We start from the raw sequence: 26458 nt of genomic DNA, 5'->3' as shown, positions 1-26458 counted from the left end.
CTTATCTGTTACTGGAGAAGAGAAGCAGCAGACTGTACTGACCCATTGTAGCAGAAGGAATGATGGACCGTACTAATTTATAGGAGGCACAACAAGCCTAGCACATTGACGCACCAAAACCATGCCGCTTATGCAGACTCCACGTGATAGAATCTTAATATCCAAAGATCCAATGATAAATCTTGTTGAAAGAATGCTTCCATGTGCTTAGAACCCATCAACAAAACGTGTTAACAGAGGAGTCTGACAGCCTAAAAAGGAATAGGGGATAATTTGCTATCAGTGGGAGTCCAACCTTTATGATCCCAACCGATCCTGATATATTCCCCGGGGACTCATGAATTTTACTTTATTTATTTTTACAAATGAGATGTTTTATTTCTATGTATCCTTTTTGCCTATACAAGTGTTCAGGAACAGATTCACCTGGTGTAGTGGGGTCGCCCCTGTATATGCAGGGTGCACCACGACACCTGACAGCATGGAAGGAGTTATATATGTGTTGGTAAGGATGCTATGCGAGTCAGTCTCGAGAGTCTAATTCTGCAAGTGAGTGAACCGCACAGACATTGATCGGTCTGTGCGGGGAAGAATAGAAGCAGCTGAGAGATATCCTGCAGCTTGGCCTGGGCCTACTCTACCCAGGATGTGCCGAGTAAAACACAGAGAGAGAAGGAAAGCACCTGAAGCGTGAGTGTTGACTGGTAGAAAGTAGGGGAGGAAGAGTGTCGCCGGGAGTGGGATCACACAGATAACTGAGACTGTGGCTTGTCTGGATTACCCCTAGAGAGCCTCCCTGTCATACCACCTTCAAGAAGTGTAATTTGTGCTGACCTGCTGTTATTTTATTGGAGTTACGTAAATGGACATTACCGACTGTTCCCGGTTTGGTTTAGAAAGTTATCCCTGTGTGTGGACTATTTATTACAACTTTAGGATTCACTGCAGAGGACAGAACGGTGGAGTCACGAGTGACAAAGAACTTTAAGGTAACCGCTAATTACCCTATTCCTGTAACCTACCCAGCAGTAACTCGGACTGGTCCCGAGCTACACCCAGGGGAGGAGATGGTAGAGCCACTATGACAGAAATCCTTATCTGCCCTGCCATCTCCTCGGCTGTGAGGCCGCTGCAGCTCCACTAACGTCAATGAGACCCACCACAGAGAGTGGAGTTCAAGCGCTCAGCAACATCTGGCAGTCCCATTCACTTCATCAGTAGCACACTTGTATGGCCACTGCAGTAAAACAATTCAGAATGGACCAAGGGTGATATCATGAAATTGCTGGTGGCCCTCCACCAATCAGCATGTTATCCCATATCCTAACTTGCTGAGATAGGAATACCCCTTTAGGGAAGAGCTGTTAACACTCTTGAAATGCCAATTTTAGTAAATACACTGCTGAAGCATCTATTCTAGATAACTTTGCTTTGAGCCTTTTCTCTGAGAAAGTATGAATAAAGTGACAACACGGTGGTCCATTCCTCTCATCGGTGACAGTCTCTTGCATCATCAACTTCACTAAGGGACAACTATCGTCCAGATAGTTGCTTGATAGAGCAAATGTGACAGTTCTGTGTAAACAAGGCCACCATCTGTGTGCCAAGCGAGAATTAGTTAACTAGTCTTCAACCCACCTGAAAAAGTCTCTGCTTGATTAATCATCTGGTGTAAACAGTTATCTTTCAGCTACTAGCCAAAAACTTTACGGGGAGGTGTGTGCTTGTTCGGCATGCGCCTTCCATAAAACACGGATCAGCTACTGCCCTTCTTTGAACATTTTGCCTTCCCACTCAACATTCATTGGTTCCTGAAAATGCATAAATATGTGCGAATGATCCTGAACTGAACAGTCCCTGCGGGTCTTTGAAAGAACACTTCCAACAACAGTCTCTGGTTGTTTTTGGTCTTCGAGTATAAACTCGCCGAGAGACACCGCAGCAGTGAGTATTCACTCAAGAACTGCACCCAACAAAAGGACCACCACCCTAACTAATCGCCAAATGAATTAGACCCTTGTAAATGCTCCCAACAATTTGTTCAAAGCTGAACAACAAATGAACAATCATCGCTCCTCATAAAAGCACAGTCAGTCGTACACTTTAGCGACTACGCAGTCAATAGTTGTCCCTTGTAAAGCCACCATTATACTGAAACACAAGACAATGGCTAAAGCACCATTTACACGCAAAGATGATCGCTCAAAAGACAGTTTGAGTGACAGTTTTGAGGGATCATTTTGCATAGCTACTAATGAGCAATAATGCTTATTAGCTTCTTTACATTTAAAAGAAGCACCCTTCGCTGTATGCACATAACAGTGGGTGGCCTGTTAGCTGCCTACAGCTCCGTTGTTCTCCCACGGGACAGCAGCTGAAAACCGTGTTATCAACGCTCCCGTGGAGAATCACAGCGTATGGTCCCGGCTATCAGCTGGACGGCCCTAATGATGGATTTTATGCTGAACTAAAAATCATTGTTCGGCCGAAAAGCTAATGATGGTAGCATTTACACACAACAATTATCGCTCAAAAAACATTGTTTGAACGAGTTTTGAGTGACAGTCATTGTGTGTAAATGGGCCTTAAAGGGGTTGTCTCGCGGCAGCAAGTGGGGTTATACACTTCTGTATGGCCATATTAATGCACTTTGTAATATACATCATGCATTAAATATGAGCCATACAGAAGTTATTCACTTACCTGCTCCGTTGCTAGCGTCCCCGTCGCCATGGATTCGTCTAATTCTGATGTCTTCTTGCTTTTTTAGACGCGCTTGCGCTATGCGGTCTTCTTCCTGGTGAATGGGGCCGCTTGTGCCGGAGAGCTGGTCCTCGTAGCTCCGCCCCGTCACGTGTGCCGATTCCAGCCAATCAGGAGGCTGGAATCGGCAATGGACCGCACAGAGCCCACGGTGCACCATGGGAGAAGACCCGCGGTGCATCGTGGGTGAAGATCCCGGTGGCCATCTTGGTGAAGGAAGAAGAAGGAAGACGTCGCAGAGCGGGGATTCGGGTAAGTAATAATTTTTTTATTTTTTTTTAACACATCCTTTGGGGTTGTCCTGCGCCTATGGAAAAAAAAAAAAAAAAACGTTTCGGCGCGAGACAACCCCTTTAAGGCAAAAAAGGAAAAACAAATGTCTTGTCCAAAGAAAATAATGCACTGGCCACAACCTCAAGTGTTGAACGAGCCAGGACTGAAGTAAAACTTCTAAAAAAAGGGGGGTTCACTCATAACAAGCCCTTTTTCTTCTTGCCAACATAAAGAGAGCTTTCAATATTATATGATGAGATCAGGTGCGTTAAATCATATAAGCCAATATATTCTATTATCTGCTTTCAATAAATTTTTTTTTTACAAACAACGTAATTAAGGAGGAAAAAAAATCTAATGTCTTATACAGTTCAATTATAAGGACTTTACAATGGCTTTCACTATCACCCCTGCTGTGTCAACAACCACCAAAAAAAACCTCATTAGGGTTTTTGGCACAAATTTTCAAATCTCACACACAGAAGAGTGAAGTGCCAGGACGCGCTTTAGCAAGTCTGCTGGGTGAAAGATGTCGCCTCCGGATTTATTCAGTAAGCATAATTAAAAGATACAACCCCACAGTGTCTCGAATAGAAAGGAATAATACTCTTAGTCACCGGGAGTTAAGAACAGTTCAGACAGCGTACACTGCCATGAAAGAGGAGAGACAGAAAACTCAAATAAACCACTTGAAAGGGGGGGGGGGGGGGGGGGGAGAAAGTTAAGAAACAAAACCTAAGCTTGGCAAGGTTCAACACAGTCTCAGAGCATTGAAGTGGCTGGAGCATTTTAGAAGGGTCTTCTAATGTAAGGATGATTATAGGGGGGGTCTTTGCTGCTGTGAACCCTAGTGATCACATGTAATCTGTGGAGGAACCCAACGGCAAGTGTCCAATTTCCCTACAGCACCGCCACAGGCAAAGTGAAGCATTACACAGTTCCCACATGTCATTTCTTGGAAATAGACAACTTGAAATATCTTGCTTTATAAACTTCATAACAGACATTGGTGGCACAGGATATTTCTGATATGCCACCAACGCCTATCGGTGGGTGTCAAACCACCATTCTCCGCAACAATTGGCGGAACCAAGTGGCAGTAGCGCTCAGAAAGAGCCAATTCAGGGCAACAGGCATTAAAGTAACGATGCATTTTACTATTACCACTGCTACTTTATCTTAGAAGGATGCAGGTCAGGATGGTCTGGAATTAAAGTACCCACAACCTGGAAATTGATAAGTAAGGAGGAGATACAGTTTTCCCTCACCGCTTGTCAGTCTGCAGGATTCTCTGCCTATTCGAGAAACAGTAGTGTTATAGACATCTTGCTGAGGACACGGCATTAATGTGTCCCATTTTTAGCTGGGGGGGCAGCACAGGGGCTTAATATTTGTCAGGGAACAGAGGGGGAGGCTCCTGCTGCAGACAAAGGATAGTGAGTGAGGAGGAAGGGGAAACAGTTGTTCTGCCGTCACATTAGGAAATTTATGTATTCCTTTGTTTTAATTGCAATATGAGAACAAGGCCAATAGCAGCAAACAAAAGAAGGAGATTAGGGGAGGAATTGCTTGGAATTTTTTTTATATTTGTGCATTTTCTATGTTTAGTGCTTCTTTAAATAAATTCCACAGTACAAACATTCAGATTCGTGAATTTGCAATGGTTGGCCGCTAGACTCACACCAACAATGTACTCCAGATACCAGGTTTTATTTGTGACATTTCACCTAAAACCAAGTCATTTTTGGCCGGTTTAGCCCTTTAACCCCTTGAGTGGCGGGTTTCCTACCACCCTGTCAGACCCACCAGGGCAGGTTTTTTAAAATGGTCTAATCATTGAATTTCAACTAATTTTGCAGTTGCGTCTCAAGAGCCATAACTTTTTCATTTTTCCATTGACATGGCCATATAAGGGCTTGTTTTTTGCGGGACAAGTTGTGATTTTTTAAACAGGGGGGAGGAAAAATAGAAATGGGGAAAAAAGAAAAAAAGGGGCCATGTCATTAAGGGGTTAAATAATGTATTAACTTCCTTCTCTGGGTCATTACGACGCATGGATACAACATGTGTGATTGTATTTTTGATTTTTTACCAAGTAAAGGGAGACAAGTGTTATTTTTTTACTTTTCTTTTTTTTTTTTTACTCTTTTTTTGTCCCTTTAGGGGACTTCCACAGGGACCCATCAGGCCACCCTGATCACATTCCGGGGGTCCGATGGTGACAGCCCTTTACATGCTGCAGTGACAGCCCTTTACATGCTGCAGTCACATTAACTGCTGCATGTAAAGGGTTAACACAGCAGAGATCGGAGGTTTTCTCTGATCTCTGCTGTAAGAGCTAGTACCCAGCTGTCCTCTGACAGCCAAGCACTAGCTCTCCCTGCCACAGAGACCATCGGCTTGCTTCTGACAAGCCGATGGTCTTTATGGCAACCTATAAACAAAGCAGGAGACCTAGAAGCAGGAGATTTCCGGCAGATCGGCAATATCTTCTGCTGGTTTTTCAAAGCCCTTGCTTTGTTCTCGGTGGGTCTGTGCAGGCAGAGCACAATGTCACAGCTTGTGGCGTTGTGCTCTGCAGCTCCCATAGTGATACATAGCCCGGAAATCTTCCGCTATATCGCTATGAGCAGTGGAGCTAGTCCCGGAAAATTTCCGGGCGTGCCACTCAAGGGGTTACACTTCGTAGGATCTGATAAGTGCATGAGCAGAACTTGATACACTAAAAGCTATCCTTCCCTGTTATTTGTCTACCGCTTGCACAGATATATATTATCCTGCACATTTAACTAGGAAAAAAATAGAATTATTTCCATCATTCAGACGCCGCTGAACTCGATTCAGTCGGTGACAGAGCAGGAAGAAGGAATTAATCAGCATGAAGATCTGAGTCACTGCAATAAGGATAAAAGGCAGAATGAAAAGACACGGCACTCAACCACGCACCTGTGAATGGGCACTTGTACATTAGCAACCAGAGCTTTCACGGTGGGTGCCTTTTTATCCACAACTCCCGGGTGGTTGGGACCAAATTCATTCTGCAGCTTTGGGTCATGTGGTATCACACCCCGGTCCTCATCCTACAAAATACAAGCCTCTGGTTAATGACGGGACTCAGGAGAATGCATAATATTTCCTGTAAAACATGGAAATACCCCTTTTGTTTGTTTTATTGCATTGTTTTCTATCGACATCCTGTAAACATACTATTAATGCCCCAGAGGGGAGATCAACATTTGGAAAATGAAATTGTGATAAAGCCCCTGAAGAACAAGGGGTGGATTCTGTTTGTCTGTTTTCCTTTGACTTGAGTCGCGATACATCTTTCCAATGTTTACTTTACTAATGTTACGGGACGTAAGTGCAGCGGAAAATTGCGCTGCAAATTCCACAGTAGCGCATCTCAGCACCTGGCGGCCTTTAATGAGCGCCGCACTGCTGGTCAGGTGATGTGGAAGGGACATCACTAAAGGCCACCGGATGCCCTGACAGCGCAAAGACTTCAGAAGAAGTGAGGAGGAGCACCGTATCTTCTGAAATCTGCTGATTTAGTCAAAATCTGCACCGACTATGTGGATTTTGACTCAGTTTTGGATGCAGAAATGCTGCAGTATTTGCAGCTGAAATTCCGCAGCATTTCTGTACCATGGAAACATACCCTATACCAGAGGTCCCCAACTCCAGTCCTCAGAGACCACCAACAGGTCGTGTTTTCAGGATATCCTATGGTAAGAACATCTGTGGCAATGTCTGAGGCACTGACGATAATTACATCACCTGTGCAACACTGAAGAAATCCTGAAAACATGACCTGTTGGCGGTCCCTGAGGACTGGAGTTGGGGAACACTGCTCTATACTATGCCCTTAATAAAGCACCAACTCACAAACTGAACCATTTCTTAATTTATACCTTTTACTAATACTGCGGCATTCTTGAGATATTACACCATGTGTCCAAAGTAACATGTCTGGCAATTTTTCGTCCTGCCTTCCTGGTCGAGTACTTGCACTGGAACCCGCAATCTTCCCTGTCTGAGTAGCATACCACGAATGTTTCTGCATGCTCAGAATTTAGTTTTTTTCCCCTAGTATGTGCCGAGGTCGTCACTATACCATGCAGGCTTGGCACCGTGCGGAGCAAAGGCAGTAAAACACAGGGCCACATGGAAACGTCGATCATTTTCAGCTCTGTGCTCAGCTTCCGGCACGTGAAATTCCAGAGCTTTCTAACCCAAACGCGCATCCCATCACTGCGCATGCTGGGTCACGTTACTGAACCATTATAAGCCAAGCATGCGCAGTTAACCTTTTTTGCAGCGATGCCCGCTTACTGCACGTGCTCGCCATGTCACAGACCTTTGTGGGCTCTTGATTTTAGTGGAGTCCCTAGTAGACAATAATAGGCCAGCATAAGCAGAAAGGACTCTTTCACAAGCGACAGCGATATCGCCAGGAGAAAATCGTAGCGATATCGCTGCATTTTCTTGCTGCAATATTGTGATTGTGTCCCTACAACGTCGCGTAACTCTGTAACGCTCTTTTGCTGGGATTTTCGGGGGGGCTTGACACATAAGTTCTAACCCAAAAATAAGCCCTGGCTGCTGTAAAAAAAAATAACAAAAAACAATACATCCCCTAAGAGGCACTGTCTGGCTCCACTGCTCGTCTTCTCTGTAGCTCTGGCAGACTTGCTTGTAGTTTTCACCCAGCGCTTCCTGGTCAGGGGTTCAAAATCCCCACCTCCAGGAAGCACTGACTCTGATTGGTTCATCGAGCACTGCAGTGATTGGTTCTCGAGCACTGCGGCTCAATCAATCACAGCCATTGCATTGAATGGTTGCGATTGGTTCTCGAGTGCCGCGGCTCAGCCAATCAGAGCCAGCGCTTCCTGGGAGGTGGGGATTTTGAACTTCCAACCCAGGAAGCACTGACTGAAAACTACAAGCAAGTCTGCCGGAGGTGAAGAGCAGACGCGCGGCAGAGCCGACAGCGCCTGTTAGTTAATATTGTGGGGTTTTTTTGGTGCAGCTAGGCCTTATTTTAGGGCTTTTACAGTAGGATTTCCTACTGTAAAAGTCACATCCCGCTGCACGAAAACCGCGAAACATGGGCTACAAGATATCACAAATCGCAGCAAAATCCAGCAACATGCAATTTTTCTTCGCAATGTAGCAGCCTACAAAACATCGCTAATGTGAAGGAACCCATTGGAAAGCACGGGCTTCACATACATGTGATTTGTAGCATTGTCGCATCGCAAGAAAATCGCGCAATTTTCTCGCGCATGTGAAACCGGCCTAAAACTCATCTTGTGCCGAGATGAGCTCTTATTGTTCGGCCTCCTACATTGGCTTGTATGGGCTCTACACATGCTCAGGCTGTTAGTGTCTTCTCTGGGTTCCAGACGCCCACTAAATGCATTGGATACATTTTATTTCAGTTACTCGCTTCTTTCCCGACTACCTACTATTTGAATTCCACCACTATCTAACTTATCCATTTTCGTTCCCAGTAAGGGCGCCCACCCACTGGCGATTTTTTTTTCTTTGCGTTTTTTCTCAAGAGCAATTAGAATTGAATGTACTCCTGTCCACTGGCGTTTTTTTTTGCGTTGCGTTTTTTAACATAGGAACTGTCAGTTGCATATATGTCCTTATTTTTCTCCTAATGCACCCATGAAAGTCAATGGAAATTAATGGAAAAGCCGCGAAAACGCCGCGGAAACGCGGCAAAAAACGCCGCGAAAAGCGCGCGGAAAACGCGGCGTTTTTCACGCACGAAAAATCGCAAACGCCAGTGGGTGGGCGCCCTAAGTCATGAACTTGAGCACAATATTAAAGCATACAAGCTGAAGCACCCAATATATTATATTTTATAGATAGAAAGAAATTCAAAGCCCTTTCAAGAGGAGTGGATTTTCCACAGTTGAAAGTCTGTCAAAATCTACAGTATTTGATATGGATTTTACCACTGATTTGCAGCAGACTTCACCCGTTAGTACAAAGGCCCATTTAATCCAATTGGACTCTCAATATCGATACTAACCCAGAACGGTGTCACTGTTCGGGACTGGGGTGACTTCATGGTGTTAGCCTCGGCCTGTGCGATTCACATGCCGACACATGCTCAGTGTCATTCCAGCATTGGGTGGCAATATGAACCCTTCTCTGCCGGATGAATGGATTGGTCAGCTGGTGAAAAGGGGGTGTCCCAGCTGACAAATCAGTGCTAGTCTGTACACATTTATTCTCATTGAGGATGCTGGTTATACTTCTCATCTGAAGGTGTTTTTAGTCTCGGTGGCGGCTCCTGTCCTGTTCCACAGTCACTGTTAAGGATATTTGGGGTGTTGGACAATCCATCTCCTGACTATTGCCATTTCTGCATTGGTATTTCATCGGATTGATTGTGTGCTTGTTTAACATCTATACCACTTACATTGTTACTTTATCCTTGTTTTCCATCTAGGGAAAGTCAGGGTCGCCTCAGGTTCCTGACGTGGGGTTGCCCATATCAGGGCAAGTTCTCCACTTTTAAGTAGGGTTTTATCGCATGGTGAAGCAGGTTAGAGTCAGATTTCCCATTCCCCATTCCTTTTGGTTACGTTATATTTTGTGTTCTCCATGTTAGTATAACATATGTATAACCATCCTTTTTGCAAAACCACATCACATACGATCTGTACAAGGTGTTTTACATCCAGCTCTGATGTAATAAACTAGTTGAAGATGGATGCCTGATCTGCTCTGCTACACATGACTAAGGGAGGGGAAATATTAGAAACCTCTAGGATTTTGGCCATAAACTAGTTTATCTGGCTGGTAAATGGTAGCTGGAGATACAATATCTTCTATATTGACTTTGTAACAATGAAGGTTGGCAGTTCTGCGTACCAAGGACACGACCATAAGAGAAGAAAAAAAAGGGTACCTCTCTGTGAAGCTGGATACTGTTAACTGTCCTGGTAAATCTGGAAACATGGCTGTCATTCCGTGTTACTGGCCTTAGGGGAGTTTGATGTACTGGGGGACTCTGAAGTAGGACATTCTCTCGTCCTCCAGGTTGATTAAGTGAGGACTTCTTCTTATGGCCTTCTGGGAGGTCTTCTGCGTCCCTCTTACTTCCCTGTAAGTTCTGAGGCACCTGTGGGTTATGTTCTTTAAAGTCCTAAAGAAGAAATGTATCAGATGACCAAAGGTCATAAAAGAAGCTACAGAAAGGCTTTGCACATAAAACTTCCTCCAATCCACACAACTGTCAATGCGCCTCCAGCTTAACGCTCAGAAGTGTTTGTAGAACAAATAACAAACCTGGCTTCACGGCTTTAAGCGAGAACGGAAAACAATGCAGTTTAGCTCATAAAATATTAAAAGCATATAAGACATTAACGTAAGCTGTCAGAGAGGAGCAGGAAACGCTACGGAGGGAAGGGCTGCATTATGGTGCAACTGTCAAAACCAATTAAAGGGCTGAAAGGAGGTTTTCCTCGGTGGAAAATAAAAGGTTCAGCATTTTAAAAAAAAGACCAGATGTAAGATGCATAAAATCTGCAGGATTCTTGAATATGTAGATCTCGTATTAATTATCACATCGGTCAAGCCATTTAAAAAACATAACTCATCTTATAGCAAAGCAAAACTGCCGCCCTTAAAGGCGATGTACACATTGCAATTTTTTTTTCTTTTAAATTAATGCATTTTTGAAAAGAAACAGTTTTTGTAATTGGCTTTTATTAAAAACTTCTGATCGTTTGCTTTCTATGCTTGTACTGTTTTCCAAGGCACAGCAGACTGCAGGACAGAAATCTTAGCAAACTGTCAGTCGGAGGACATTTTTTTCCCCTCAGCTACTCCTCTACCCTGTATTCACTACCTTTCCACTGAGCTATAATAGAGGGCTGTATAACAGTGTCGTGGGATGGTGGAGGAAATAAGGACAGAGCAAAGAAAGCTACTATTACAGAGGGTTGTAAGTCACTCCAGGTGCTCATAGAAGTGAGGAGGAAAGCGACCAGCAGCTACTAGAGAGAGGATGACATGGTCGGAGAGATAGCTGTGTAGTATTGAGTGGGTGTGGTTATGCTACACAGCCTAGAAAAGAGAGAGAAGGGGAAGCTGAGCTTGTGTCTCTTCATAGGAGACCAGCTGATCAGTGCTGGGAATCCTCCCAAGTCAAAACTTGAATGTAGGAGAATTTGCAAACCAAGTATAAGGCTTTCTTAATGCATGAGAAGTAAAACTTAATGGAATAAAACTTAAGTGCATAATTTTTTTTTCTGCAGGAACTTTTTTCTATGCACAAACATTTCCATGGCCTTTAAGACCAGACCCTGCATGAAGTAACTCTTGTGATGAAGAATTCTGTTATGGGTTCCGTTATGAAGAGTTTTGCTAAAATCAATATCAGAAGGTGGCGCAAAAGCATTTATTAAACATTACACAAATTAATTTTTTTTCCTATTAGGGAATTCTGCATTAGGCAGAGTGTCTCCTAGGACTTCATCTATTATGAAGCACAGAGAACGACTAAAAGGAGCATTTGAAGAAGTCAAGATCTCAATGCATTATCCGTATTGTTCCTAAATTTCAATTGGTGCAGTGTTATGTTCACGTCCCGTGAGGGCGAGTTGAATTGATATTTAAACACCTGCTGCCAGTTTTTCCCATACATGAGAAATGATTAAAAAGTGCTCTTCGCAGAAAAACCCTCCTTAGTAAAAGCGATTGAATAGCTCTCTAAAAAGGGAGCCCGTCACTTAAAAACGCTATCCAATCTACTAGCATCAGGTTATAGAGCAGGAGCAGCTTGATATATAGTTTTAGTATAAGCTGTAACTTACTGATTGACCTTCCTGCTGATTCTCTGTTTAGGAGTCCTAATCAGGGATTGACAGCCTTCACCGTAGAAGTATGCATACAGAGATAACTATTAATCCCAGAATAGGACCACCCACTGGACTCCTAAGCCCAGAATGAGTAGGACTGTCAATCAGTAAATAATAGGTTATACTGAACCTTTCCCCACAAAGCTTTATATCAAACTGCTCAGCTGCTCCTATTCTATAAAGGAAATCTGTCACATTGAACATGCAGTCTGTTCAAGTACAATGCTTTCTGGGCAATTTTGCAACACTCTGCTGACTGAAAGGGACCCATAACCTCCCCTATGAAGAACTGGTGACCTAGTATAGTATTTACTTGCTTTACATTCTGGTAATAGCTCTATGTAAGAAGAAGCTCTGCAGAAATCAATGGTAGATACTAGAATAAGTAAGACTGTGTTCAGACAGACCTGTATTTACCTGCCCATGTTCTAGAAGTAGCACCTGTGATATATTCTGCCAGGTGCTGCTCTAAACTGTACAGAGACTAAACTTTTCTGGTATTTGCAGGCATTTTTCGGAGATCCGAGCAGGCAACAGCACTTCGCTCCGGGTCATAGCAATTGAAAGAGTTAACAAGTCTCTAAGAGGAGGTGATTGACAAACTCTTGACATGCAAGGATTCTGGATTCTTGAATTGGCAATCAACACTCCTGCAGCTTTTCAGTTCAGCTCTGATCTCATGTAATGCAAGTGATACATTGTTCAGCTTCTGCTCATTTTCTGACTTTGTAATTTTATAGTACAAGTAGATTTACTATACATACATTTGAGTTACATTATTATGACTAGAGTTAAGCGAACATACTCTGGCGAGCTTGATGCTCGTTCAAGTATTAGCGTACTCGAACAAGCATCAAATCGCGGTCGACCCCGCCACAGCCGCGAGGGGAGAGGAACACGAACCAAGAAAAAAAACAAAACAAAACAAAAAAAAAAGCTCGGGACCCTGCGTTCCACATACAAAAATGCTTGAGTCTCCCATTGTAGTCAATGGGGTTCGTTACTCGAGTAGAGCTCTCTGATTTTACGAAAAGCTCGACTCGAATAACGCGGACCCGAGCATTTGGGTGCTCGTTCATCTCTAATTATGACCCCTTCCTACTATTGACATCGGCAGTGTGTAGCCCATGAAGAAAGTGACGTGTGATGCACTGCTTTGGTGGGTATATGAGGGGTATGATAGGCTCCCTGCTCACATATCACTCGTTGCTGTCATGCTTCTCTCCCACCGTATGGCATATAGATTGTACCAGGTCTGGTCGGCAATTGATCCCCCTACATGGATTGACAATGCTTGCTTGGGCCAGACCCTCTCCTGTGTACCAGAGAAGATTCCCTGTGGCTTCAAGATCTTAGATGGCTTTTTTAAAATCCAACTAGGGCCATGTTGCCCAACCTGTGGCTCTCCAGTGGTTGCAAGACTTCAACTTCCAGCATGACCAACAGGCTGCAATAGTCATAGCAATCTTGGAGTTGTAGTTTCGCAATAACTCGAGAGCTTCGGATTGGAGACCACTGAACTAGAGGACCAGAACATTTTAGGAGAAAGAGGAAGGCTTTTCATCAGCACAATACAGAAGTACTGACTGTACTACCAAACAAATGCCGCATTATGTCAATGTTTGATACATCAATACACAACGTCATGGCCTGGTGCGTAAAGGCAGGTGTCAGCTCTGGTGTTTGATGACAGTCAAGCTCTTCAGTATCCCGTTACCTTTTTAGTGTCTGCCAGGGATTGCTGGTGTTGCGTGTCAGTGCCTGAGTCTTTGAAGCTTGGCATTCTCTTTAAAGCTTCCTTCAACTGGCGGAATTCATCCATCTGGGCCTAGGAGAAGCCAAACCATAAAGTGGATGAGCAGGTGATCAGGAACACAGCAGGTATGAACAGCATTTGGTTGTAAGGCAGGGGTGCAAAAAATGGCCTCATAAAACATTAACCATATAAAACCCATTACAAAAGCTTTCGCACAGAAGTAGAAAACACCAAGGACGAAAGGCCTACATTATGGTACAACTACCAAAACCAATTAAAAGGTCTAATGGGGTGTTCTCCTAGCTGCAAAATCAAGGCACTGATACAAGAGGGCAGGCATATAAACCACATATCCCATGTGTTTGTTTTTCGGTCCTCCGTATAGCATTTTGGCTGTCTGCATGTCTGAGGGATATGTGGTTTATATTTCTGACCTCTTGTATCAACGTATCAGTAAGTATGGCCAATCTCAGTGATTAATTGATAATTCCCTTTCTGTGATTTTAACAGTTAGGTGCAGGGACCCACAAGAAGCGAGGACCCTTGCTGCTGGCTCACATATTCTAGCTAAAATAGCAGCCAATACTTCACATTTATCTATAACATGTAGTGCGGCTTTGAAATGTTGGGGGAGCCCAGGGTGTCAGTGTGGTTCACCTTTGGGGTGCAGGGCAACCCACTGGTTTTAAATATGGCAACATTAATAGGTTGTGAGCCTACATGGTACATGAGGTCTGACACACTGCATTGACTTTTTGTGCAAGAATAAACACCAAGCAACCACCCCCTCATCATAAAGAGGGTCTGTGAGTGGTTGACTCATTAGTGTCCTCACATGTGTCTGTTTTTCACTCCTCCTGTGTGAGGATTATGTGGTCTATATGCCTGCCCTCTTATATCAATATATCAATAAGTATGGCCGCTTTCTGTGATTTTATACTACAAAGTGGGTGTAAAGCTCCAAGAATCCTGCAAATCCAGAACGATCCTCATCAAGAAGGCAAATAGTAAAATGTAATAAAATTACACATTAGAAATCAATCATTTTCCAAGCTCACAATCTTTTCCAAAAGGATTTCTGCAGCTAGATCAGCGTTGCAGTAACGGTTTGCAACCCGGCTCTTGCCATAGCACCAGCACACTCCGCCTTCAGCTCCATTTCAATAGTCACTCACCAGTTGATACTATCATTCACCTCTACTGAAGTCCAGCTGCTGGGTTGGATGGTGTTACCATTGCATTGATCTGCCTTGCAGAGACAGCCATATAATGTATGGTTACAATGCTAAAAGATCTCTGCAGAGGTCTGTGAGTAGGCGGTGCGAGTATGGATTAGATTACTCTATTAGTTGGCACCCATATACCGTTAGCTATGGTAGATTTCTCTAAAATTTACAACTGTGTAGTGTGTTTTTTTCCAGATAATCAGCCTTCTCTCCCAGTTCTGAGCACCGGTGACCAAAACTGTACACAGTATTCCATGTGAGGCCTGACATGTGCCTTATATAGTGGGAGAATAATGTTCTTGTCCTTCGCCCCTAAACCTATTTTAATGCACCCCAAGCCTTTATTTGCTTTTGCAGCAGCTGCCTGGCATTGATTGCTTCAGTTAAGTCTACAGTCCTCCGGTACCCCCAGGTCTTTTTCCATCTCACTTTTCCCTAGCAGTACCCCATTTAGTGTATATTGGTGACATCTGTTTCTCCCGCCCATGTGCATAACCTTACATTTGTCAATATTGAACTTCATTTGCCATTTTTCTGCCCAAGCCCCCAGCTTATCTAGGTCCTTTCGTAGCCGCACATTGGCCTCCGTTGTATTAATTATCCTGTATAATTTCGTATCATCTGCAAATATTGATATTTTACTGTGCAGCCCCTCTATCAGGTCATTGATAAATATATTAAACAGAGTGGGGCCTAATACTGAACCCTGTGGTGCCCCACTAATGACAGTGGCCCAATTAGAGTACGAACCATTTATCACCACCCTCTGCTTTCTATCTCTGAGCCAGTTCTTTACCCAGATACACACGTTCTCGCCCAGACCGAGCTGTCTCATTTTATATATCAGCCTATTATGCGGCGCGGTGTCAAATGCTTTAGAGAAGTCCAGATATACGAGATCAATAGACTCTCCCAGGTCCAGCCTAGAACTTACTTCATCGTAGAAGCTGATCAGATTGGTCTGACATGATCTACCTCTCATGCTGATGAGGTGTTATACCATTGTTTTCCTTGAGGTGTTCCAGGATGGCATTTCTCAGAAACCCCTTGAATATTTTTCCAATTATTGAAGTGAGACTTACTGGCTTGTAGTTACCAGGCTCTCTTCTTTACTAGAGATGAGCAAGCACGCTCGGTTAAGGCAGTTACTCGAGCGAGCATTGCTCTCGAGTAACTGCATACTTGTCCGAGAAAATTCAGGGGGGCGGCGGGGGTGAGAGAGATATCTCTCACTCTCCCCCCCGCTTCCCCCGCCGTCCCCCCTTGAATATTCTCGGACGAGTATGCAGTTACTCGAGAAGAGCGATGCTTGCTCGAGTAACTGCCTTAACCGAGCGTGCTCGCTCATCTCTATTCTTTACCCCTTTTTGCATACTGGAACAACATTGGCAATATGCTAATCCAGTGGTACAATCCCCGGTCTCAATAGAGTCCCTAAATATAAGAAATAGTGGTCTTTCTATCAGGTCACTTAGTCCCCTTAGAACCCTTGGGTGTATTCTATCTGGGCCCAGCGATTTGTTGATTGTAATCGGCTCTGCACTACCGCCTGCGTTAGGCAGGTGATATTTAGCAGGGGGTTCATTTTATCCCCCTGCATCTCAAGTGACTTTTTTTTTTGCTTCGTGAAAATACTTGAGAAAAAAACATTTCACAGATTTGCCTTCCCCCCCCCCCCCCCCATCATCTTCTATGGCTAACGATAGTGTTCTGGTTTAACCCATTAAAAAGCTATTGCTCTCTTATCTTAACACAACAAACCCCATTGTAAAGTAACTCAAACTGTAAACTATAAACAACCCTGATAGCCCTTCACACTGTAATATTACATCACATTAAGGGTCAAGATAAAAAAAAAACAAAAAAACACATCTGTAAATCTCAGGCATAAAACAGCTCCCTCTAGTGGCAGCTTCAGGCAGCTAAAGTTTTATCATTTAACTCAAACTGTACAGAGATCGTACCAGGTCCAGTCGACCTTTGGCCGCTTACAAAGTTACATTAAGACGTTAGCATAGATTTGTGGACCTAAAAATAAAAGTCCATGGGATTAAAAGGAGGCCTTCACTTTAAGGAAAAGAAAGGAATATGTAAGATTTCTTACTGGCATTTCCTCTCTAGTACATAAGTGTATCAGGAATCTGAGGAATCCGTTATGAAAGTAGCTCCCACCACAAGAATGCAAACATTGCTTACAGCTCTAGCCAAGGCAGCAGAAATCATTCCACAAATATGGGATTTGTGTGAATTGCCTAGTCCTCAGTAACTTTATCAGAGCTTCAGTTCTGTAAGATCCTTCTGCAAGTTCCCAACTTCCTGGAATAAGTACTCCTGTCATGGTGATCATAGCAAATGGAATGGTCTTATGATTGTACAGAGTTTAAGGAAGTTGACACATACATTCTGGGATATCAACTGAATACATTGGCAAGCGTCTGATGGTATAAGAATCCTATGGTTGTTCTTATTGCGTTTCATTGCAGCGTTGTTCTCCAAATATAGCTATTTGTTCCACGCACTAAATGCAAGTTAGCGGTGGATCGATGGGCAGTCTACCTCTGCCTGCGGTCTGATTCCCTGCCCAAAGCTGAAAAAAATGTGCCTATGCCAAGCTTCATGATGTCTCCAAGTCTGCCCACTAGGGATGTCATGTGTTCTACCACCATCACACTTGCGCTGCACTGAGTGAGCAGGTACATGTGCTGTGACCCTTTCCTGGCGGGTGGAGATGGAGAAATCCCGAAGCTTGGAATGGGTGTGGTGTATTTACTCTAGGCAGGGAGAGAGCTGGACCACTGGCAGAGGCGGGCTGCCCATCAGACAGTACACTGCACAAATAATGACCTATATCTGGAGAATGAAGCTGCAGTAAAGCACAAAAGGTAACAATCGGTTCCTTATACCATCAGACTTTTAGCAGTGTATTCAGTTGACACCCTAAAAAGTTTTTGACAAACTTCCTTTAACCTCCATAGTTTGCTTTAATGGAACACCAAAAAAAGGAAATTTATAAAAACATCCCAGTAATCCATCCAGAAATCTTTTTTTTTAACATACTTTGTCTTCAAATACCACTGAGAAGTATAAAAAAAAATTTCTGCAATTTTCCTAGATCAGCCATTTCCCCTTTTTCCTCAGTGTTCTGTGCCCGACTAGGAGATAATGTTTTGTAGCAGGGGCCTTCCCCCGCCGCCCCGTCCGAGGGGCCTGCCGCAAGGGGCCTACCCCCACCGCCCCGTCCGAGGGGCCTGCCGCAAGGGGCCCTCCCCCGCCGCCCCGTCCAAGGGGCCTACCGCAAGGGGCCCTCCCCCGCCGCCCCGTCCGAGGGGCCTGCCGCAAGTGGCCTTCCCCCATTTAACCAGTCTGTAGCAGGATCCTCCCCTATCTAACCAGTCTGCAATTAAATTAAAATATACCCCTCAATGGTTCCCCAGCTGAAAATACACAGAACAGAAGAGCAGGATATTAACCCCAATTTACTTTGTAGGATTGTCTGCATCTTCCTGAAACAGTCTTGTAAAAATCCAGCCGACTCACTAACAGTAGGTCTAACTTTATCTCCAGACTGGTATCATTCATTTATAGGTTTATTATACCTTTAAGGAGAGCATTATCCTACTGTATTCAGTCTCCAGTTAATAGCGCATTCCTTGAAGAACCCCAGAGAATTCAGTGTCATCTAATACAAGTTCCCATTATAGCTCACCACTCAATAAGTTTATAGGAAAAAGGGAGGCAATTACTATACCATGGAAATGGTCTGGAATCCCAATTTCAAGGAGACCCATCACTTTTTGTCATTTATTGCACACATAAAAAAGAAACAAAATGATCTAATAAAATTAAGCTAATGGCGGCTATTGCGCCCACTGAACGGTCGCGCTACACTACTTATAAGGCACTTGCAGTAAGATTCCCCAAGTTTGGCATCAGAGGTGTAGCTGTAAGGGGTGCAGAAGCAGAGTCTATAACCGGGTCCCCCACCTACCAGGTGGGCAGAGAGGTACCACGTGTAACTGCTACATTTGCACTCCCTACAGCCATGCCTGCAGACACAAGGGAGAGACTGAGCAAATCCGAAATTCTACAGAACACTCGCTCTTTAATACTCCTTGTTAACCCAGCTCCCTTGATGTCAGCAAGCCAGATGCATTGAACCTGTCAAACGTAACCTTAAATTAAGAACTGGCAATTGCTCCAGGTTTCCGAAAATGTCAAATTATTATGCAAATTACCTTCCTGTTTCCTAATTAAATAGCGTGTTCTATAAACCAATTTAGCGGCGAGCCAGCCTGGTAACAGCATTTCATTTACTTAAATGGCTCCTAGACAATCAATAGCCACACAGAATGGAGAACGGCTTCACTCCTTCATTTTCATGATCACACAGAAAGCAAACTGTCCGCTTCGCATTGTGTAATCAGCATCCAAATTAAAAATTATAGAATACTTGAAATGACAAATCTACATTTTACCAGAGTTGGTAAATGGTCGCCCCCACAAAGGCCCGGCACGGCCGCTGCAAGCTGCAATACCTGTATATTGATGGTTAGCATACTTGTATAAAAGAACATTCCACCTTAACCCCTTAGAGATGTGGCCTATTTTTGCTTTCAGGAAATAGCTTTTTTTTTTTCTTTCATCGCCATATTTTAAAAGCCATTATTTATTTTTCTGATGACACGGCTGAATGAAGGCTTTTTGCAGGACTATTTCTCTACAGTACCATTCTTAGATGGAGATGAATTGCAGAGAGCCATAACGCTTATGTGACTGCATTATTTTTTGGTTGTTGGGATTTTTTTTTTCCAGGGCATTCACAGTGTGGCAACACCAAATATATCTATTGTTTTGTTTCCATACTTTTGCACTATGTGAGGACACAGACACACCATTCGGCAAGAAATAACCTCTTAATCCCAGACTAGCCCTGACCATAGTCTCTTCAGTGCTGCATAGCTAGCTTTTGCTCTCTCTCTGTTCTCCAACAGAGGAAGAAGTCTCCAGTTTGCTTTCCTCACCTCACCACCTGTGCTTCCGACCCTCTTCCCCCACACCTCCTCCTGTCTCTCTTCCTGGTTGTCATCTCCCACCTCACCAACTATATTTAACCTCTCTGACCTCTGACATTTTCCTCATTCAAACATGCCATCATATCCCCACTGCTGAAAAAAAACTACTCTTGACTCGACCGATGCTGCCAACTACCAACTCATCTCAAAACGACCATTCATCACCAAACCATTAGAATGCCTGGGCTACTCCCGCCTTAAAAGCTATGTATCAGAAAACTCTTTTCTTGACCCCCTACAATCCAGCTTCCGCCCTCTGCACTCTAGAGAAACCGCCCAGACTAAAGTGTCAAATGACCTCCTGACGACGAAGTCAAGAGGTAACTACTCCCTACTGATCCTCCCAGATCTCTCCACAGCATTTGACAAGGTTGACCATAAACTGCTCCTCAGTATGCTTTGCTCCATTGGACTGAAGGACACTGCCCTCTCCTGGTTCTCCTCCTACCTCTCTGACTGCTCATTCAGTGTATCCTTTGCTGGATCTACCTCCCGTCCTTTCCCCCTTGTTGTTGGAGTCCCCCCAGGGCTCGGTCCTTGCCCCCTCCTCTTCCCCATCTACACAGCCCCTATTGGACAAACCATCAGGAGATTTGGCTTTCAGTACCATCTCTATGCTAATGATACCCAGCTATACACCTCTTCCAGTAACATCCCAGCACCATTCCTCCAGAATGCCATTGGCTGTCTGTCCGCTGTCTCTAACACCATGTTCTCTCTCTACCTAAAACTGAACCTTTCAAAAACGGATCTACTCACGTTTCCACCCTCTGCTAACCGACCTCATCCTGACATCTCCATATCAGTGTGTGGCACCACCATAACTCCCCGACAGCACGCCCACTGACTTGGGGCTATATTCAACCCCAATCTCTCCTTTACCACCTACATCCAATCTCTTGCCCGAACAGGTCAGCTGCACCTCAAGAACATTGCAAGAATACACTCCTCTCTCACCATGGACATGCTAAAAATGTGCACTGTTGCCCTCATCCACTCTCGGCTCGATTATTGCAACTCACTGCTGATTGGCCTCCCCCGCGCCAGACTCTCCCCCCTCCTGAATGCGGCAGCCAGGCTCATCTTCCTGTCCAGCCGATACTCGGACGCCTCTGCCCTGTGCCAGTCACTGCACTGGCTGCCCGTCAAATACAGAATTCAATTCAAACTTACTACCGTCATCCACAATGCTCTCCATAGCACCATGCTGCCCTATATTGCATCCCTCATCTTAATCCACCATCCAGCCCGCGCCCTCCACTCCGCTAATGAGGCGCTCCCTTTAACTCCAACCTCCTATTCCCGCCTCCAAAACTTCTCCAGAGCTGCACCAGTCCTCTGGAACGCACTACCCCAAACTATCTAGGCAATACCTGACACAAATTTCAGGCGTGCTCTAAAAACATATCTCTTTAGGGAGGCATACCATATCCCCTAAACCAAACCCCTGAACTGAACTCCACCTGATAAAATGCTCTCTGTCCTACCGACTGCAATCCCTGTTAGCACCATGCAGTTATACCGATTCCGCCACTATACGGCTAAATGTCTGACCATTGTTTATGTGCATCCCTCACTCTCCACCTTGCCATACCGGGCACATCTCCAGCCCCTTTACCTTCTGTATCCCCTCATTATCTGTAGTATGTAAGCTCGTTGGAGCAGGACCCTCACCCCTACTGTCTCCATCAATTGATTACTACATGTAACCGTAGGCTTAAATAGGTCATTTAAAAACCCGGGAAAGATAACAGACAACCCTTATGGAGGGCTATAATGGCATATAGATGGTTACTCAGCTTTCCGAGAGGCAGATAGAAACAATAATCACCTGAATTCACTTTTAGAACAACCTCACAAACAAGTACAACTAAAATGCGGGTGTATATTTGGCGTTCAAAGCTCCGTAATGCAACCTGCGAGAGGCGCTATTTTAGTTGCATTCCTGCAGCGGTGAACATGGATCACGGGCAACATGCCACAGACAAAACTCCAATCTGGGAGTAGGACTTCTCTATCATGTCCATAGTACAACCCTCAGTCCTGCAGGACCATGGCTGTTCAATGAAAGTAATGGCCACCCATAAATATTTGAAAATTTGAAGTAAGAATTTGCAATCTTTGAAGTGACCCTTAGTATGAAGCAATAGGGACTAATTGTGCCGCCATACTGTCCCACAGTCTAACGTGCTGTAGGCAACCTGTGTGCCTCCATATAGCAACATATTACAGAGCTAATCTTCTACAAGCAATGCTTCTGCTCTTCGTGGGTGGGGTTACCTGTGCACCGAGGAGCTGCGTGTGGACATCTAAATGGGCCCTTCTGAGTAACTTGCTCTCCTCACGCAGTTTTAATATGCTGTCTGCAAAAAAAATAAAAATACATTAAAACACAATGAGAAATAAAAACACAGTGCAAAATTATCAATCTGACTAGAGGTCATCACAGCTACCAGATCTAGAACTTGTGCTTTTATACACCCCCGGGAGTTCAACTTGACAGTGATAACTTTCTGCAACATTATCTCAACTTAAAGGGGTTGTCCAAGACCAAAGTCAAATTTCAAACTCCTCACAGAATACTATAGTATATTCATCCATCGCCTTTCTTCCCAATTTTCTGCTTTTCATTCTGAGGAATCCACTAGGCACCATCTACATTCTATTCACAGACTTCCTGTCTGCTGCTTCTACTACATTTCCCATAATCCCCTTGGCTGCATCTCAGATACTGTAGTAATCTCCTCCCTCAACTGACAGCTATGGTCCTGTTAGTAATACTGCTCTATACTGAGCTGATAAACTGCAATCAGAAGCAACCGCCTGGGGTGTTCTGAGCCAGCAGTCATAAGCCATACATGGTGCTCCCTCCCCATGTCCACCATGTGCTACCTCGATATCCCACAGAAGTCTGAGCAGGGGTTCCACTGATATATATGTGCCTAAATCTCTTCCATCTGGTCCTGATGTCATGACTATGAAAATGAGACGTTCCCCTGGAAAGAGATAAAAATCTGTCCTGTGGTAGATCTCCATCCCTGATGCAGAAAATTGGCTATAGCACATGGCAAATTCAAGAGTCACGGGTCGAATCTGGCCCGCCACATCATTTTATGTAGCCCACAAAGTCCGGACGCATAAGGAAGGGCTCTCCACTTTCTTGGGAGGACACAGCCAGCTCTTGGCAGAGGGGACAGCACTGGCAAAGGGGGCAGTTGCCATCTTGGATTCTCCGAACCTCCACACCACTCTGCTCAGTAACTCCCAGTGGTGGCACAGCTCTGACAGCCATACCAGACACCCTAGTCACCCTCCAAGGAAGGAAGCTCTATGCTAAAGAGGTAGAAGGGGAGAAACCCCAGCATAGTGCCAAGAGCTCCATAGCCATGTTATGGAGTAGTTACTCATTAACTCGGGTGGATGCAGTTTCTGTTTGTGGAGTACGCACGCTTTTACAGACCAAAACTGTGACTATTCACCGTTTTTTTGAGCCTTCATGGTTTTGGTTTTTTTGTGTGCGTGTATTCACTGTGATTTTCACATGCGCAAATAACCGCAAGAAGATCCCATAGATTTCTCCTGCCTTCATGTGCCAAAACATAATGAATCCGCACGTATGGTGTGTATTTACGCAATCCCATTGGCTTTAATAGGCAATTTCGGGCCTTAATAGAAACCAAAAATAGGACATGCTGAAATTTCTGTCACATGCATAAAAGACTGTATAGAGTTCCATGCTGAACGAGCTCTTCAACGTAACGAATGTCATTCATTTAGTTTTTTTTTTTTTCTTTGTTAAACTTAAAAAAAAAAAAATCAATAAAAATTTATTGTAAAAAAATAAATAAATAAATGCAGGGTTGAAAAACACATATCTGAATACTCTAATGCAACTCAATGGTGTGTAACCTGCCCGTATAAATGTGCAAAACCGCTGTTTGAATCAGCCCTTATAACTGGCCATTTGAAGGCAGCCATCATGCTGATGTGGCCCTTGGTGAAAATGATTGTAACACACTTGGTCTAGAATAGCATCATCTGAAGTAAAAGTAGTCCGAATATGAATTTGTATTTCCAAAACAGTTGAACGGTTGCCAGTTGAGCAATTGCATATAGCAGTGTGTGAAGTACAGCGACTTACATTTTAGATAATGCTATATAGGCATTAACCGTTTTGGAAATGTGAATTTCTGTTACGGCAACTTTTATTTTAGATACTGCCGTATGCAGCTGTCTGACTGTCAACCACTCAAAGTTTTAGAATTTGAATTTCGTGTTACGGCTACTTAGATTTCAAATAATGGTACTAATTACTCGACTGGCAAACGCTCAAGGTTTTGGAAATACGAAAAGTTGTGTTACAGCTACTTTTACCATGAATGTGCATTTTTTCCAAAAAGTCTAGCGGTTGCCAGTCAAGCAATTGCCTATAGAGTTATCTAAAACATAAGTAGCCATAACAAGAATTTGCACCACTCCATATTCTAAACGGACATTGACGGGACAGGAAGGGTGCTGCAATATGTCAAAAGGCAGGACATCGGTCAAAAAAGTATTGAAATACGCCTTTAAGCTGTTGAAAAACTACTTTTCAGTTGGTTTTGTTGTATTATGATAATAGTAATCAAAAAAGAGCAAATAAAACAGTGGCATATTAGGTTATTTTTATAAAGTTACACTTTGCTACATCTGTAATTTCTGAAAGAGGATTTAATAAATATAAATAATAGAAATTTCAAGTTTTTTTGAGATTGAGTGCCCAAAATTTAAAGGAACACTTTCATGAGTTATCAGGGATCTTATTTGAGAGTCTTTAAAACTCAATTCGGAATTCCCTGGTTGATCAGATCTGTTCCATTATGGAACCAAACTGTGCCAAACGGAAGCCATTGACTATAGGGGGGGGTGTGGGGCGTTCGGTTCCTGCCCCTGTCCTGCATTTTTAGAGGTCGAAAAAAGTCCTGCAGGCACAACTTTTTCATTCAGCATTTGATGCCGGATCTGCGCCGGAGGCTTTGAATGGAGCTTCTGACGCAGATGTGAAGAGCCTAATTCATAATCTAGAAAGCTTTGGAAATATTTTGACAATAACCTGCATCATTGTGTGTAGAGATCAGATAGATTCCTGATAGTCTGACTATTGCTCTCACCTTGAAGGCCAGCAATCTCATTCTCTTTGTCCCTCTGAAGTTGGCTCAGTTGTTGATTGTGCAGCTCTACGGTTTTGCGATGTTCTAGTTTTAAATTGCTGTGCTCCACTTGTAAGTCCGACAGCTGCTTCTTCATTTCTTCATTCTGATTCTAAACCGAAAAACAAAAAAATAGAATGAACTTGAGCACAAAGAAAGCTGCTTGTTCAAGGTCGCCCCAACACAGTTATAAGAGCTACCAAGAGAGGTGGAGGACGGGCAGTGACAACCAGTGCCGGCCTTAGGTTAAATGACATCCTGTGTAGACTTGTTTTTCGGTGCACCCCCATAAGAAAAAAAAACTATATCATATATTTATTTATTACACACACACGCAAAATTTATATTATAGCACTGATAGGCAGTCTGCCTGTATTTTGCTCATGCAGGAAGAAGCAAGACAGCTGTATGCTTACACCAGAACAGGCCAATAAATACTATACCAGAACCAAGCTCATACAAATACAGCACCAGAATAGGTCAGTGAATAAATACTGTATCAGAACCAAGCTCATAACAAATACAGCACCAGAACTGAACTCAAAACAAATCTAGCATGAACAAACCACAATACACAAATACAATACCAGAACCAAGCTCATAAAAAAAATGCAGCCCCAGAACCAAGCTCATAGCCTAAACACAGTTGCGGAACTAAAACATTTGTGTTGTAGGGGTGCCGTTGGGCTGACAGTGGTGCCTTGGAACATCAGAGAGGAGGAGGACTCTTATAACTCCACAAGATGCTGCTGCACGGAGAAAAACAAACAAACAATCTGTTAGGGCAAACTCAAAAGGGGTGACCATCCTCAGCCTACATCCACCCAGTAACCCCCCCCCCCCCCACCCACCCCTACAAAGCTGGTGACCCGCACCCAGTGTGACCGCACAGGTCACATGTAGTAAAAGTTGACCACGGTGACAACTGCTTCAAGTCATTATTTCAGTCCTCTTAAATATCTTTATAGCTATACAGATCTGAAGAGATAGTAGAAATTTCATATCTTGAGTTCTTCATTAAATATGTCACAACGAGTGACCTGTCATGACTAACCTCTTTTCCTACAACTCTCTACTGTGCTATCCTGCCTAAAAATGTATAAAATTGTCAACTGGGTGTTACCATTTACCTAGTTAATGGGACGTGCCACCAACCTACTGATAAAGTCCAATTAGTGTTGACTGTGTTAGACTGTATGGGCTTCCCTTCCAAAAACGGGAATGGTAACACCAGTTTTCAGTTTATTCACTCATTTCCAGGAAGAGCAACAGAGGAACATCATGCCATAGAGAA

At 43.8% G+C, this 26458-nt stretch overlaps 1 protein-coding gene across 2 annotated transcripts in view; it reads right to left on the bottom strand.

The window, feature by feature from the left end:
- Positions 1–26458, bottom strand: part of LOC136632135 (Golgi integral membrane protein 4-like) — a 163871-nt gene that overhangs the window by 54452 nt on the left and 82961 nt on the right. For both annotated transcript variants that reach the window (XM_066606794.1, XM_066606793.1), the window contains exons 5-9: positions 25126–25276; positions 22256–22338; positions 13639–13749; positions 9968–10204; positions 5983–6116 (exon numbers count right to left, since the gene is read on the bottom strand). In XM_066606794.1, the coding sequence (XP_066462891.1) occupies positions 5983–6116; positions 9968–10204; positions 13639–13749; positions 22256–22338; positions 25126–25276 (716 nt within the window). The remainder of the gene's footprint in view (positions 1–5982; positions 6117–9967; positions 10205–13638; positions 13750–22255; positions 22339–25125; positions 25277–26458) is intronic.

This window comes from Eleutherodactylus coqui, chromosome 6, assembly GCF_035609145.1.
Source record: "Eleutherodactylus coqui strain aEleCoq1 chromosome 6, aEleCoq1.hap1, whole genome shotgun sequence".
Lineage (NCBI taxonomy): Eukaryota > Metazoa > Chordata > Amphibia > Anura > Eleutherodactylidae > Eleutherodactylus > Eleutherodactylus coqui.
This window is presented reverse-complemented; position numbering and strand designations above follow the sequence as displayed.